Here is a 14,723-nt window from a genome sequence, read left to right on the forward strand (position 1 = left end):
GACACTATTCTGTCCGCTGCGTCGGGGCCAGGACATGTGCGTGTGGGGACGGTATTATTCAAGCACACCTGCCCAATCTGACCTCCCACAGGATGGCAGAGTTCTGGAAGGCCAGCGGCAGGAGCACTTGGGGAAGGACCCAGAGGTGGCGCGAGGCCCGTAGGGCCATGTGTGTGGACAAGTCTCACGCGACCTGAGAACGCTCTGTCTTTAGAAAAGACACACCCTCGTGCACGCCCTGAAGCAGCGTTGAGATTTATTCCTGAATGCCGAATTCCAGAATCACTCAAAAAACCACACTGGAAGGATGAGCACAAATTGAAGGGGGAAAATGACGTGGGACGTTATCCATGGCTGCAAGGGACCCCTCACGTCGGCATTTCCTCTAGAAAACGGGCAACCGCGTGGGTCTAGTGGGCTCCCTGAGGTGCCAACGAATGTTTCAGAAAGCAGGACTGGGGGTGCCTGAATGAGGACAGGGGCGCCCGGGGGGCTCCCTTCATGAAGCGTGTGCCTTCACCTCGGGTCAGGATCCCGGGGTCCTGGTATCAAGTCCCACATCGTTGGGCGCCCTGCTCAGCGGGGGGCTGCTTCCCCCTCAGCCCCTCCGTTTGTCCCTCTGTCGCTCCCTCTGTCACTCCCACGCCCTCCGTCTCTCAAATAGTCTTTACAAACAAAGCAAAATTAAAGCAGAAGGGCTGGCATGGCCAGTTCTGCACCCCTGGGTATGTCCTGGGACCTTGGGTGACGACAGCCCAGGTCTGTGGGCCCGGGCCGCGTCTGTCCCTCCCATGGGCCACTCTGAGTGGCCTGCCCGCAAGCAGGTTGCTGCTGGTTTCATGCCGACTCAGTGACAAACCGTGTTTCCTCCGCCACCGGAGCAGGGAGGCCCGTGGGTCGCCGCGAGACGGTCAGGAGTCGCAGACACTGTGGGGCACAGCGAGGGCTGGCGGCTGCGAGTGTGAAACAGCCGATGGAAGCTCCAACACCGGGAGGACGTGGCGGCCCGCGGGCGGGAGAACCAGAAATGCCGGTGCAGACACAGCGGAGCCTGTTCCTTGTAGCCAAAGCCAGGGGAGGGGAAGTCAGCTGTCATGATGCAGGATCCACGATGCAGGACCCCCGGGGACCAGAGCCCCCTGCGACCTGACCTTCGACTTCCAGCCGCGGCCGCCAGCCTCCCACCCGGCAGCCCAGAGGCCCAGAGGCGGTGTCCGCTCACTCGGGGAAGAGCTTTCGGAATCTGCCGTAGGCTGAGCTGCTGATGACCACCGTGACGTCGGCCACCCCGGCCTCGGGGATCACGTCTACGTCCTGCACCGTGGCCTCCTGGTGCAGCCAGCTGACGGAGCGGGGAAGGGGCGCTCAGTAGGGACCCCACGGGCTGTGTTCCTGAGCCCGCAAGTGACCACGTCCTCACTGGCGGGTCCCGCCCACAGCCCGGGGGCGCCCACATAGGAGTCACTAACCCACGTGCGCGGCAGGCAACCCCACAACCCCACAGCCGCCAGGGCTCCTCTGCTCACGGGGCTTTGCGGCTCCACTGCCTTCCCCGCACCCGCACCCACTGCACGGCCACTGTCCCGCCTGCTGGGCGGCCCCACGCACCTCAGCTGCACGCCCGCCAGCTGGACCCGGAGGGTGAGGACCTGTCTCCCCGTGGCCCTCAGAACGGCGTCCTCCAGCCGCGCTTTCAGCTCCGGGAGCCCCTGCCCCAGGAGGGCGGACACGGCGACGGCCTGTGGGCCCGCCGGGCGGTACCTGCGGGAGTAGCCCCCCAGCAGTGCCTGCTCAGCCTCGGGAAGACGGAGTGAGGAGCGCCCAGGGTCCCCCGCCCCCGGGGCCCCAAGTGTGACTGCCCCAGTGGGTGCCAGGAGAGTGCATAGAGCAGATCACCAGGACGCGGCAGCGAGGGGCTCACAACGCGCCCCCCGGGGTGTGCAGCTCTGAGGCCCTTCCCGGCCCGTGGGTGGCAGAGGGCACCCTGACCCCCCCGTTCCCGAAAGCAGAGGGATGCCTCCAGTGCCCGAGGAGAGCAGCCCACTGTCACCAGCTGGGGCGGGGCCACGGGCAGTGGGCAGGGGCGCCAGGGTCGTGGGCAGCGGGTGCGCCAGGCTGCACTCACCCGGGCACCAGGTCCACCTTGTTATGAACTTCCAGCACGGAGTCCAGGAGGGCGGCAGGCAGGCGCAGGCCACGCAGCGTGGACAGGACGCTGGCTTTCTGCAGCTCTGTCTCCGGGTGGCTCATGTCTCTCACGTGGACGATCAGGTCCTGGGGGGCAGGGGAGCCACATGGTGGACACAGGGATGGCACCCCACGCGGGAGGACCTGCCTCGGACGGGGGCTCTGATGGCCACTGCAGGCCCGGGTGGGAGTGGGCTGCTTCCCATGGGGTCCCGGCCCTGTGAGGTGGGTGGCACCCGGGGCCGGAGCTCCCCGAGACCAGAGCTGGTGGGCGGCCCACCCGCGGCCCTTGCATGGGCCCTGCCCTGGCCAGGCTGCTCCCCTGCGCCCGGCCTGGGCCCTGGCATCCCTCACAGCTCCCGCACCACAGGGGCCTGCTAGATCCCTGCCTGCTCCGGTCCAGCCCCACCTCCCCCCGCGGGGGCCTCATTCTTCAGGGGCCTTTCAACCTTCCGTGAAACTTTCAGATTCTGAGTTATTTCAGATGTTAAAGAATGCTTTGTGCCGGGTTTTAAACGTCTCACTGGTGGGAATTTTGTGGGACGCCCTCCAGTTGGAGTCTGTCTGGTTTTCCCTGGTGTTGACGCTAGGTCTGGGGCTCGGTGGAAGCCCAAAGAAAATGGGCCCTTGAATGACATCGCTGCAAACCTGTGCGCACAGGCTGACCGAAGGGTGGAGGCGCAGTCACCCACTCCCTGCACAGCGGCTCCACCTCCTTCTGGAATTAGTCTTGGAAGAGGTCACTAGGAAGGGCTCATGCTCAGGGTGGGTTAGGCACTAGCTTCGTGAGGAGGTGGTATGTAAGGGGATCGGTCCCCGGGGTGCAGTGTGGTGAGGGAATCCAGTCCCCAGGGTCGTGTCATGTGAGGGGATCGAGCCCCCACGTTGTATCAGGTGTGAGGAGACTAGTTAGTCCCTGCGTCCTGTTGGAATCAGGGAATCCAGTCTCCATGTTGTGTCATGTGCGAGGGGACCAGCCCCAGATCACGCAGGTCTTTTAGGTAAGAGCATCGCACACTCACCGAATGAGCCACGTCTTCCAGGGTGGCGGAGAAGGACTCGATGAGGCTGTGGGGCAGCTGGGAGAGAAAGCCGATGGTGTCCATGTAGATGACAGCCACGCGGGAGGGCAGCCACCCAGCATGGGCTGTGATGTCCAGCGTCGCAAACAGCTGATCCCGGGGCTGCACCGCATCATCGCCTGTCAGGGCCTTGATCAGCGTGGTTTTTCCTAGAAGGTGGGCCCCAGAGGACATGCTGCCTGAAAGGCCCCCTCCCGTGTGTCCTACTATCTACTGTTGCACTGTGGGCGGCGCCACGTCCAATCCACGTGCCTCTGCAGAGGGGGTGCCCGTGGTCCGTAAGGTCTCTGAGCTCCTAGGTCTCAGCAGGACCCTTGGGATGCCCTGTATGGTCGAAAGGAGGATGGTGCTGCCCGTTGTGCTCGCGGGTCGAGAGGGCCAGGCTCTGGGGTACGAGTGCCTACACACAGCAGAGTGATGGTGTAGACAGGGTGCTGATGTGTGTGAACCTGGGGGGGGGTTGGGCACCTGTGCCAACAAAGGCAACAGTGTAGACAGGTGCTCATATTTGCATGTGAGTGATAGGTGACTGGTGCCCACATAGATGCGGCCGGTGCTTTGTGCCTAAGATGTAGTGAGTATCTGCATAGGGGAAGGTGATGGTGGAGTGGGGCGGGTACAGGGTGAGGGGGTGGGTGTCTGTGTGGATGGGGATGATGGTGGAGTGGGGCGGGTACAGGGCGAGGGGGTGGATGTCCGTGTAGACAGGGTGATGGTGGAGGAAGCGGGGCCCCTACTCTGTGTGACCTCTGTCAGCCACTGCCGAAGGCCCCAGTCACTGCCTGACACACCCTGACACCCCTGCCCCATGCACCCCAGACTCACCCCCGACACCTCCCTGACACCTGCCCCGCCCCCCACACAGCCACGCAGAGTACTCTGCATCCCCAGCACACGTGAACCTACACCTTTGCAAACAGGATCTTGTAAATCCTACGAGTACCCACAGCTTCCCGTTTCAGGTGGGGCAGTTCTGGGGACCTTCCCCCCCCAGGTCAGGGAGCTGCTGACCTCACGTGGGGTTTGGAGCACAGGCGGGCACACTGCCGCTTCCAGCAGCGAAGCACGGGATGGCAGCTGTACCACGACGTGAAGGGGCAAGCCTGCCGTGCTTTCCCTTTACGGGAGCATGACCGTGAGCTCAGGGCTTAAGGACGGAGGAAACCCCGCTCGGCGTCCCGCACACAATCACAGTGACCCGCACAGGAACCTGAACCCCGAACGCACCACGGGGTCTTACTGGACACGACCTGAACTGCTTTATAGTTCGTCCGGACAGGTCTACCAGACACGAGCTCCAAAACACCACGTTTCCTCTCATCTCTGAGTCTACAGAGCAGCGGCGAGAGGCGGCAGTCCAGTGCGCCATCCAGCACCCGAGCACCACGCGAGTGACATGCAGGGTGCGGGCCGTGGGTGCTGGAACACCCTGGGACACAGCCACGCCAGCCGCCTCTGCTCGGCACGTGCTGACCCGAGTCCCCGGTCTCGCGGCCTTAGCCAGCGGGATCTCCCGCGACACGGCAGCCCGACAGCGGGGTGCCCGGCGTCTCACTCCTGGAGCCGTGCTCACCACAGTTGGTGTACCCCACCACGGAGATGACGGGGAACTCCTGCCGCCGGCGCTGCCTCCCCAGAAGACGCCTCTTGTTCCTCAGCCTCTCCAGGGCCTTCCGGATCTTCATTTCCTGGTCCTTCAGGAGGCGCTGCTGCACCTGCACGAAGGATTCCCCTAGAAACACGGAGGTGGCGAGGCCGTGAGCACAGGTGGCAGGAGGCACGGAGAGCACCATGCGCCACTGGGCTCCCTGTGCGGGAGGCACTCGGGCATCACCTCGCTGGGCCCCCGACCTGCTCTGCACACAGCCGCAGCCCCAGCGCTTTCCCTCCTGCACCGTGGCTCTGCCCAGCGAGGGCTGCCGCACCTGCAGCCTCGTGCCCTGAAGTCAGCGGGGCTCCCCTGGGTCTGGGAGCGAGGGGGAGCCTGGGAAGGAGCGCCCCTGTGATACCCACGGCCGCCGGAGCAGGCCCTGGGAGAGACACGGACATCCTCACCCCAGGACCTGCGAACGCGACCTCATTTCACAGTAGGGTCTGGGCGCCCCTAGCTGGTCAAGGCTCTGAGATGAGCTCGTCCTGCACGAGGTGGCCCTACGTCAACGACAGGGGTCCTCGTAGGAGACAGAGGAGGAGCCGCTGCCGCTGAAAAGCACCCAGATGTCGCAGCTGGTTCGGATGTGACCACTCACGAGGCCCACATGCAGCCCCTGCCCCCCGGTGGTCTTCCAGCGACATTGTCCCCTTCCTAGGGGAGGACGGCTGCCGTGACAGCCTCCGTCCCGAGTGCCCAGTGCTACGGGACTCACACGTTACCTGAGCCCATGATGTAGCGCGAGCCCCATCCTCGTCTGTCCGGGAGGGCCATGCTGGTTTTCAGGCGGGACCTGCCGTGGCAAGGGGGCATCTCAGCACGCGGCCGCACACACGCGTGCCCACCTAGGAGAGCACAGCAGGCGCCAACACCTGGAAGTGAGGGTGGTGACGAGAAGGCAGGGTGGCCTTCCCTCCCGCCAGGGCCTTCGGCACCTTGAGGGGCCACAGTGGGCCACCGAGCTCTGGCAGGGGCACAGCGTGGGAGCCACGTGGTCTACAGGCCGGGGCCAGGCCGTGTTCTGTGTCCACCGCGTCCCAGGTGACCGTCCAAGACACGAGTGCGAGGAGCGGGGGTGCGGTGGCCCCTACCTGAGCAGGGGCAGCTCCGCCAGCGCCACCTGCAGCCGTGCCTCCTTGGTCCGCGCGTTGCAGCGGAAGATGTGAAGCACCACCGTGAACCGGTCGCACACCTGCACACCCCAGGCAGCCTCCAGTTCCTTCTGGAAAGGGAGACGGGGGTGAAAGCATAGGCCAGGGCAACCCGGCGACGGGGGCGGGCGGCACGCCGTGTGGGATCCCGTGTGCCCGGCGGTCCCGTTCCCGCAGGACGCTGGCCCGGCTCTGTCCGCCCACACCGGGGGAGACCACGGGACTCCGCAGTACCTTGGTAGGCGCGGCCAGCCGCTCCACGTTCAGGAAGACCGCCGTGATCTCTGGAGTCCCCCTGATTTTCTCTGAGGAGAACAGCAGGTGCCTCAGACGCCCCTGCTCCACGCACTCTGTCGTGGAACCGACCCGGGGCTCTGCTGGCCGTGTTCAGGGGACACCCATACCCCCGAGCGCGTGCTGGGGAATCAGGTGTGCAGGACAGGGGTCGAGGGGAGGACTGGGGCTGCCTTCAGGGCTGTGGGTCTGTGCACGCACGGAGGTGGCGCAGCCTCAGGGGCCTGAACGGGCCTGAGGGCTGGGGTGACACGGATGGGTGGCACGTCTGCGGGGCGGCCCGCTGCTCCTGCCATGTGCTGGAGGGCGGCTGGGGCTGCAGACCCTCGGGGTCCCTCGCAGCACCGTGTCTGCAGGGAGGGAGGGCTGGGGCCGCGGGGCGGTTCCCACCCGAGTCATAACTGTCCCGACGGCACCAACGGGCATGGAGTGGGTTCTGAGAGGGACACGTGGCTTTCCCATGTCGGACGCGAGTCCTCGAGGGGCTGCCCACATGGAGCGCCCACTGCTGCTGCTTCTGTGCAGACGGAGGGAGCTACGGAGGGGATGGACAGGGACAGGGACGGGGACAGGGACCCACCCGTCAGATGCTCCAAGGTCCCTTTGCCAAAGATGAGCTTCCCGTCTGACGATTTGCTGGGCACCACCATGCTCTCCACCACCGACCAGCCGTCCAGCGTGTGCACGAGGGCTTCCGCCTCCGCCACCTGCCACTCGGCTGTGGGGACACACAGGGCCGGGGTGAGGGGGGCGTCCCTGTGGGGTCGGCCCGGGCCCCGTCCAGCCCTGCCCAGCGCGCCCTGGCCCGTGTCCCTCGGCTGGGAGGGCTCCTGCAGTGTGCAGAGGGCCCCAGAAGGCCCCCAGGGAGGCCTGTTCCCACACACGGCTGTGCTGTTCCACGCAGACCAGCAGGAGGGACGACAGGCAGGAACAGGAAGGACGGCCCCTCCTTACGTGGGACCTGGGGCTTGCACGTAACGGGACGTCTGCTCAGTGAGGCCCCAGGGACTGTTGTGACCCAGCAGACGGCATGTCCTGCATGGCAGCCCCTGAGGGCCCAGGACCCGCTGCTTCCCCCGCAGTGAGCCCCCGAGGGAAGGAGTGGGCGTCCCCGGGGCCTGGTGCCAATGTGGCACAGGAAGAGGCACCGCTCAGGGCACATGGGATGACACTTGGGTCCTCGAGGCCGGCCCCGCAGGAGGGGGTCCGCGGCAGGTTCTAGGAGCATCGCCGGTGGTGGGTGGTCATCCCCCGAGCTCAGGGACAGGGAGGAAACAGGCCGGGTGGGGATGTGCATGAGAGGGCGGCAGGGTTTGGAGGCCAGGGGCGGCCCCAGGCTCTGCTCCGGGGGGACGGGGTCCCCATCCTCTGGGCTGAGAGGAGGCACAGTGTCCTCAGCTTTGACTGCTGATGGACAGAGCTGGTCCTTCTCACCCCCACCCCGTGGCCGCTCAGGTCAGGTGTGCAGGGCCACCCGGACGTCCCTCCTTCACCGTCACGCGTGGCCCACTGACACACCACACCCGTGCTGTCTGCCCTGACCTCCGCGGGGGCCCAGGTTCCCCAGCTCCATCGTGGATCACGGTACAGCTTCCCATAACCTCCTGCTGGGGTCAAGTGCCTTCGGGCTACTGCCACGGGCCGCCGCCTGGGGGCTGCTCAGAATGCCATGTGGCACCCCTCAACTCCAGGCCTCAGGCCCCCGTGGGGAAGCCAACGCTGAAACGCTGCTGCAGTCCACAGCTCAGAGGCACGGGCGCACTGGGGACTGGGGCTACCGAGTGCTTCCCCGCCTGCACGTCACCAGCACAGCACCGCAGGCCCACGGATGGCAGCTCCTCGGCCCGCGCCTCATGCCTGCCCACCAGGCAGGAATCACAGGGCTCGCCACGAGGAAAACGCGCAACGTGAAGACAAAGAGCAGCATCAGAACCAGAGTCTGACAGTGGCAGGGCTGGTGGATTCATCAGTTGGGGAACCTGAAGCGACTGTGACTGACGTGCTAAGGGCCGTGACAGAAGACGGGACGCCTGGGTGGCTCAGCAGTTGGGAGCATGATCCTGAGGTCCCGGGATCGAGTCCCACATCGGGCTCCCTGCATGCAGCCTGCTTCTCCCTCTGCCTCTGCCTCTCTCTCTCTCTCATGAAAAAATAAATAAAATCTTAAAAAAAAAAAAAAAAAAAAAAAAAAGCACACAAGAACACACGGCAGCGTAAGCAGACAGACGCACAGGCCAGGAGAGAACGGAAGGCAGATGCCGGCTAGCGGTCAGAAACACGCTAACAGAAGTGAAGACTGCCTCTGATGGGCTTCAGTGAGGGCCACTAAGGCTGAGCCCAGAATCTCTAAGCCTGCGGATGCGAGGACGAGTGACAATGACAGACGTCTGCACCTGGAAGGAAGAGTCGGGCCACAGACCAGAGCGAGACGTTTGTAAAAAACATGTGAGAAACGACCAGTCTCCACAACGTATGAACAACTCCGGAGGCTCGGCGGTAAGAGAGAAAAACTTGATTAAAAATGGGGCTGGAGGGATCCCTGGGTGGCGCAGCGGTTTGGCGCCTGCCTTTGGCCCAGGGCGCGATCCTGGAGACCCGGGACCGAATCCCACATCGGGCTCCCGGTGCATGGAGCCTGCTTCTCCCTCTGCCTGTGTCTCTGCCTCTCTCTCTCTCTCTGTGAGACTATCATAAAAAAAAAAAAAAAAAAAAAATTGGGGCTGGAGACCTGTCACAGATGTCACCACAGGACCTGCGGACACGCCAAGCTGGGAAGAAGACACGCTCAGCGGGGGGAGCAAATGCAAACTGGAATGAGAGCCCAGCACGCGGCCGTGAGCCGGGCCCTAACGCAGCACGTGCAGACCTGTGGGGCCGTGCAGCCACGACGTCTCCGTGGCTGCTCACGGGAACGCAGAGCGGTGCCACCGCTGGGAAAGCACCTTGGAGGCTTCTTACAACACTTAACACAGGTGTGGGGCGCCTGGTGGCTCAGCAGGTGAGGCGTCTGCCTTCAGCTCAGGTCACGACCCTGGTGTCCAGCCCCGCGTCGGGCTCCCTGCTCAGTGGGACTCTGCTCCTCCCTCTTTCTCGCTTGTGCTCTGTCTCTTGCTCTCTCTCTCTCTCTCTCTCTCTCTGAGGTAAATAAAACCATAAACCACATCAACAACAACCCAAACCTAAATATGCTCGTAGGGTCCAGCGGTCACGTTCCCTGGGGTTCATCCAAGTGAACCGAAAGCATGTGTCCCCACACAACCTGCAGAAAGATGTTTACAGCCGCTTGGAAGGACCCATGTGTCCCCAGCAGGTGGATGGATAAAGGAACCAGGGCCCACGCAGATGACAGTGTCATCAGCACTAAACAAGTCAGCTGTCAAGCCACAAAATCACGCAGGAACCTCGGATGCACGAGTTGGTCTGCAAAGGCTGCGCGGTGCACGAGTCTAACTACGACATCCTGGAAAAAGCAAGATGAAGCACATGGTAGAGAGCTGTCGTTGCCGGGGTGGGGGTGGGGTGGAGTGCAGACTGGTGTGGCCATGGAACTACCCTATGTGACCCCGTATGGTGGGCGAGCGGCATGGCACCCTGTCCAGACCCACAGAACGTCCAACACCCAGAGCGAAAGGTGACCAAGCCGCGGCCTCTGGGCACGGCTGCATGTTCATGTAGGTTCCTGCACTGGAACACGCCTCCCAGTGTGGTGGGGATGCCGATGACACACGATGCTGAGCAGTGGGACACGACCTATGTGGGAACCCTCTGCGAATCTGCCCCTGCATGAAAACAAAGCCTTTGAGCAAAAAAAAAAAAAAAAAAAAAGAACAAAAGAAAAAAAGGAACAAAACACTTCCACAGCTCGTGCAGAAGAAGCAAGTTCACAGAGACGCAAAGCACATTCAGGGCTGTGAGGGGTGGGCAGGCATGCTGCGGAGAGTGGCCGCTATTAGCGGGACGGGGTCTCCTTCCCAGGTGACGAATGTAACCTGCGCAGCGGTGGAGGCCGCCCAGCACTGTGGACGTACTAAATGCTACTGAACCTGCCCATGAAATGGTGAATTCTATGTTACCGAGAATTACACAGAGTTCGGGGAAGGTCTCTATGGAGCAGGAAGGCGTGGAGGAGGGATCCCTGGGTGGCGCAGTGGTTTAGCGCCTGCCTTTGGCCCGGGGCGCGATCCTGGAGACTCGGGATCGAATCCCACGTCGGGCTCCCGGTGCATGGAGCCTGCTTCTCCCTCTGCCTGTGTCTCTGCCTCTCTCTCTCTCTCTCTCTGTGACTATCATAAATAAATAAAAATTTAAAAAAAAAAAAATTTAAAAAAAAAGGAAGGCGTGGAGGAGATGGGAGGAGGAGGGGAGGAGGGAGAGGCGGGGGATTGAAGGAGGGGAGGGGGAAGGGATGTGAAGGGAAAGGAGAGGGAGGGGAGGAGCAGGAAGGGGGAGGAGGGGGGAGGAGAATGGGGAGGGGAGGAGAGGCAGAGGGGGAGGGAGGAGAGGGGAGGGGAGGAGAGGTGGAGGGAGAGGGGGAGGGCATGTGGGGGGGAGGGGCAGGATAAACTGCACCGCCACCCTGTGGGGTCCCTGTTCTGCCCAAAGCCAGTGTGGTTGTGCCCTGGCCTCACGCGAGGCTCACACCCGTGCCTGTGTCACCGCCAGGGACTGGGCTCTCCGCGGCCTCCCTCTCCGCAGCCAGCAGCAGCCAGCCCCGGGGCGAGGTCCCTGGAGGGCCGTCTATGCTGTCCGGAGGACCTCGTCCTCCGGCATCCTCCCGCTGTGGGGCTGGGTCATCCCAGGGCATCCAGGACCACCCTGCGGGGTCCCCAGCCCCTGTCGCCCGGCCCAGGGGGCGGCTCCCTGCCTGTGCCAGCGGCGCCCCGAGCCTGCGTCAGGGGAGTCACGGGAGGGCGGAGGGTGCCCCTGCCCCAGGGACGGGGCCTGGCAAGGGCAAGGGCGGGCCGCCGCCGGTCTGTAGCTGTACCGTGTGAGCACGGTAACACCGGTGGCGCGACCCTTAGGGTTCAGGGACATGATGAGAGTATATGCCCGCTCACACTCACGCTCGCGCTCACAGGCTCGCAGACCCGCTGACACACACACCCCCTGGCCGTGCACAGGCTCTACAGTTGTGTCGGATTCCTCCTGTGCAGATGGGGAGCAGGAAGGTCACGGCACTTATATGCCCCAGGGAGGGGGGGTCCCGGGGCAGGGGGTCGGCAGCTTCCAGCCGACCCAGGGCAGCTTTGGGGGGATGGCGGGGACGCTTTCAGGGTGATCCTTGGAGCCCCGCCTCTTGCTTCCGGCCCCGCCCCCTCAGCCCCGCCCCCTGCTCCCGGCCCCGCCTCCTCAGCCCTCGGAGCCCCGCCTCCTGCTCCCGGCCCCGCCCCCAGAGGGCCACCGCCCACTCCAGCCGTCGGAGCCCCGCCTCCTGCTCCCGGCCCCGCCCCCTCAGCCCTCGGAGCCCCGCCTCCTGCTCCCGGCCCCGCCCCCTCGGCCCTCGGAGCCCCGCCTCCTGCTCCCGGCCCCGCCCCCAGAGGGCCACCGCCCACTCCAGCCGTCGGAGCTCCGCCCCCTGCTCCCGGCCCCGCCCCCTCAGCCCTCGGAGCCCCGCCTCCTGCTCCCGGCCCCGCCCCCTCAGCCCTCGGAGCCCCGCCTCCTGCTCCCGGCCCCGCCCCCGGAATCCTGGCGTCCCCGTCGCCCTCCCCCCGCCCCTGCGCCGCAGCGGGTCACCTCGAGTCAGCTTCGGCTTCTCGGGTCCCCGCTTGACCTCAGGGTGGATCAGGCACACGCGCTGGGTCCCCAGAGGCAGCAAAGGCTCCGTCCTCAGGAGCGCTTCCTCCTCCTCTTCTTGCTCCGCGTCACCTGGGTCCTCCTCCTCCTCCTCCTGCTCTCCCGCTCGGCTTCTCGGGCCATCATCGTCCCGGCGGCCCCGGCCTTCACCGCCTCGCCTCTTGACGCCCCCGGGGCCGAAGGCGGCGAGCGCGCGCTCCGGGCAGGCGGGCGGCGGCGGCAGCGGCGCCAGCGGCTTGGCTCTCGGAAGCCGGCGGCCGCGAGCCAGTCGGCAGAGCCCCGGCCCCGGGCGGACGGCGGCCCGCAAGGCCCACATCCCGCGGTCGCTCGCGCGGCGGGGGCGGGGCTCCGGGGGCGTGCTCCCCCGCACTCCCCATTGGGCGCCGGGCGTCACGTGCCCGCCGCCTCCTGATTGGTGCGCGGTCTCGGGCGGGCGGGGCTTGGGATGCCGCCGGCAGGCGGAGCTCGGCTCGCGGGGCCGACTCTCGGCGGACGCCCGCGCCAGGTAGTGCGGCCCGCCCGGGGCTCCCCGCACGCGTCCCCCTCGCCCCCTTCCCGCCCGGGGTCGCCGAGCCCTCCGCGGGGGGCGAGTGCTGCCCTGGGTGGAGGGGGTCCCACCTGCCGCCGTGGACATCCGTCCAAGTGCTGCCCTGGCTGGGGGGGGGGTCCCCCATCCTGCCCTAGGGTGCGTACCTCCTGCACTGCAGGTCCCCTGGGGGGTCCTCATATCCTGCCCCAGGGGTCACATCTTGCCGTGGACATCCGTCCAAGTGATGCCCTGGGTAGAGGGGAGGTCCCCCATCCTGCTCTACGGTGCGTACCTCCTGCACTGCAGGTCCCCTGGGGGTCCTCATATCCTCCCCCAGGGATCCCACCTCCTGCCTTGGGCATCCAAGTGCTGCCCTGGGTGGAGGGGGGGTCACCCCATCCTACCCTAGGGTGCGTACATCCTGCACTGCAGCTCCCCTGGGGAGTCTTCATATCCTGCCCCAGTGGTCACATCCTGCCTGGGACATCCATCCAAGTGATGCCCTGGCTGGCGGGGGGTCCCCCATCCTGCCCTAGGGTGCGTACCTCCTGCACTGCAGGTCCCCTGGGGAGTCCTCATATCCTCCCCCAGGGATCCCACATCCTGCCTTGGGCATCCGAGTGCTGCCCTTGGTGGAGGGGGGGGGGTCCCCCATCCTGCTCTAGGGTGCACTGCAGGTCCCATGGGGAAGGGATTCTCATATCCTCCCCCAGGGGTCCCACATCCCATCCTGCCTTAGACATCCATCAAAGTGCTGCCCTGGGGGGGGGTCCCCCATCCTGCCCTAGGGTGCATACATCCTCCATTGCAGGTCCCCTGGGGAGTCCTCATATCCTCCCCCAGGGGTCCCACATCCTGCCTTGGACATCCATCCAAGTGCTGCCCTGCATGGAGCGGGGGGTCCCACATCCTGCCTTGCAGGTCTGAAAGCCCCCAGGGATCTGGCACCTTGCCTTAAGGGGTGCAAGTGCTGCCCTGGGGGTCCCAGACACTTCCCTGGCTTCACATCTGAACCATTCCCCGGGGGTCCTGAAGTCTGAGATAGGATCTGGAGCCTGGCTGAGGAGTGGGGACTGCTTAGAGATTCCGAATTTAGCCTGGGGGGTCATGAAGTCTATGTTGGTAATCCAGGTGAGGCACTGGGGGTTCAGGCCTCAGAGGTTCAGGCCCTGGGCTTTGAACCAGCCATCGGGGTCCGCAACTCTGCCTTGGAGATTCTGACCTGGCCGCAGGGGTTCCATAGCCAGGACTGTGACCCAGGGGCCCTAGACCCCGCTTTGGGGAGATGAGCAGAGCCTCGGGAGGCCTGAACCCTGCCGTGGGAATCTTGTCCCATCCCTGGGGGTCTGGAACCCTGCCTTGGGGGCCCCACACCCTGCCTCGGGGATCCGAGCCAGTCCCTAGGAGTCTCATTTTTCCTAGCACGTCTGAGTCCATCACTGCTATGGGGGTATGACTCCTGTACTCTGCCTTGGGCGTGGGATGGTGACTTGGGGCATCCCCAGTGCGGCTTGGGGTTCGACTCCGGCCTGGGCAGGGTTCAGAAGTCTGTGCTGGTACTGGCCTGCATGTGACCCTAGGGGTCCCAGGTCCCGTTTGGGGACCAACACGTGGCAGGTAAGTGGTGTGCAGCATGATTGCAGAGTCTGCTGGGTCCAGGCAGAGAGAGCAGGGCTGTTCCAAAGGAGCGCGCCTCCCGTTCGGGCCCTTCTTTATAGTCTCCAGGGAAGATCCAAACGCGCGCGGTGTTGAAAGGGTCACGTGGGTGCCCGCTGTCACGAGGAGGTTCTTGTTTTCACAGAGGAGCAGTTTTAATGGAAACGTTCCCTTTTAAGTGTGTGCAGGATGCCGCGGCCTTTTTGCTGTTTAGAGAGAGGATGTGAAAGCTCCGCCCTGTGACACGTAGCACGGGGCAGACACCCGGGGGCCACGGGGGCCGTAGCCTGGGCGGCACCTCCGTTCCTACGTACGGGCAGTAAGGGCACCCCGGACATGGTGTCACCGGGCAGGCCTGTGGTCCGCGTGGCCCCAAGTCA

At 64.9% G+C, this 14,723-nt stretch overlaps 2 protein-coding genes across 8 annotated transcripts in view; one reads left to right on the forward strand and one right to left on the reverse strand.

Annotated features, from left to right (window-relative positions):
• The window catches only part of GTPBP6 (GTP binding protein 6 (putative)), a 21,618-nt gene extending 9,144 nt beyond the window's left edge, over nt 1-12,474 (reverse strand). For 5 of the 7 annotated variants that reach the window (XM_038586699.1, XM_038586696.1, XM_038586695.1 and 2 more), the window contains exons 1-11: nt 12,099-12,474; nt 6,946-7,083; nt 6,306-6,376; nt 6,012-6,142; nt 5,643-5,713; nt 4,843-5,001; nt 3,210-3,418; nt 2,126-2,274; nt 1,609-1,761; nt 1,223-1,342; nt 860-1,057 (exon numbers count right to left, since the gene is read on the reverse strand). In XM_038586699.1, coding sequence (XP_038442627.1) covers nt 860-1,057; nt 1,223-1,342; nt 1,609-1,761; nt 2,126-2,274; nt 3,210-3,418; nt 4,843-5,001; nt 5,643-5,713; nt 6,012-6,142; nt 6,306-6,376; nt 6,946-7,083; nt 12,099-12,474 — 1,775 coding nt within the window. Of the gene's footprint in view, nt 1-230; nt 1,058-1,151; nt 1,343-1,608; nt 1,762-2,125; nt 2,275-3,209; nt 3,419-4,842; nt 5,002-5,642; nt 5,714-6,011; nt 6,143-6,305; nt 6,377-6,945; nt 7,084-12,098 lie in introns of those variants that run through there. The other 2 variants (XM_038586694.1, XM_038586700.1) reach the window with 2 other exon arrangements.
• A 137-nt stretch (nt 12,475-12,611) lies between these two features.
• Nucleotides 12,612-14,723, forward strand: part of LOC102156180 (cohesin subunit SA-2-like) — a 47,992-nt gene continuing 45,880 nt past the window's right edge. The window contains exon 1 of the mRNA XM_038586701.1: nt 12,612-12,663. The gene's annotated coding sequence lies outside the window, so the exon portion shown is untranslated. The remainder of the gene's footprint in view (nt 12,664-14,723) is intronic.

This window comes from Canis lupus, chromosome X (genome assembly GCF_011100685.1).
Source record: "Canis lupus familiaris isolate Mischka breed German Shepherd chromosome X, alternate assembly UU_Cfam_GSD_1.0, whole genome shotgun sequence".
In the NCBI taxonomy this organism is placed as follows: Eukaryota; Metazoa; Chordata; class Mammalia; order Carnivora; family Canidae; genus Canis; species Canis lupus.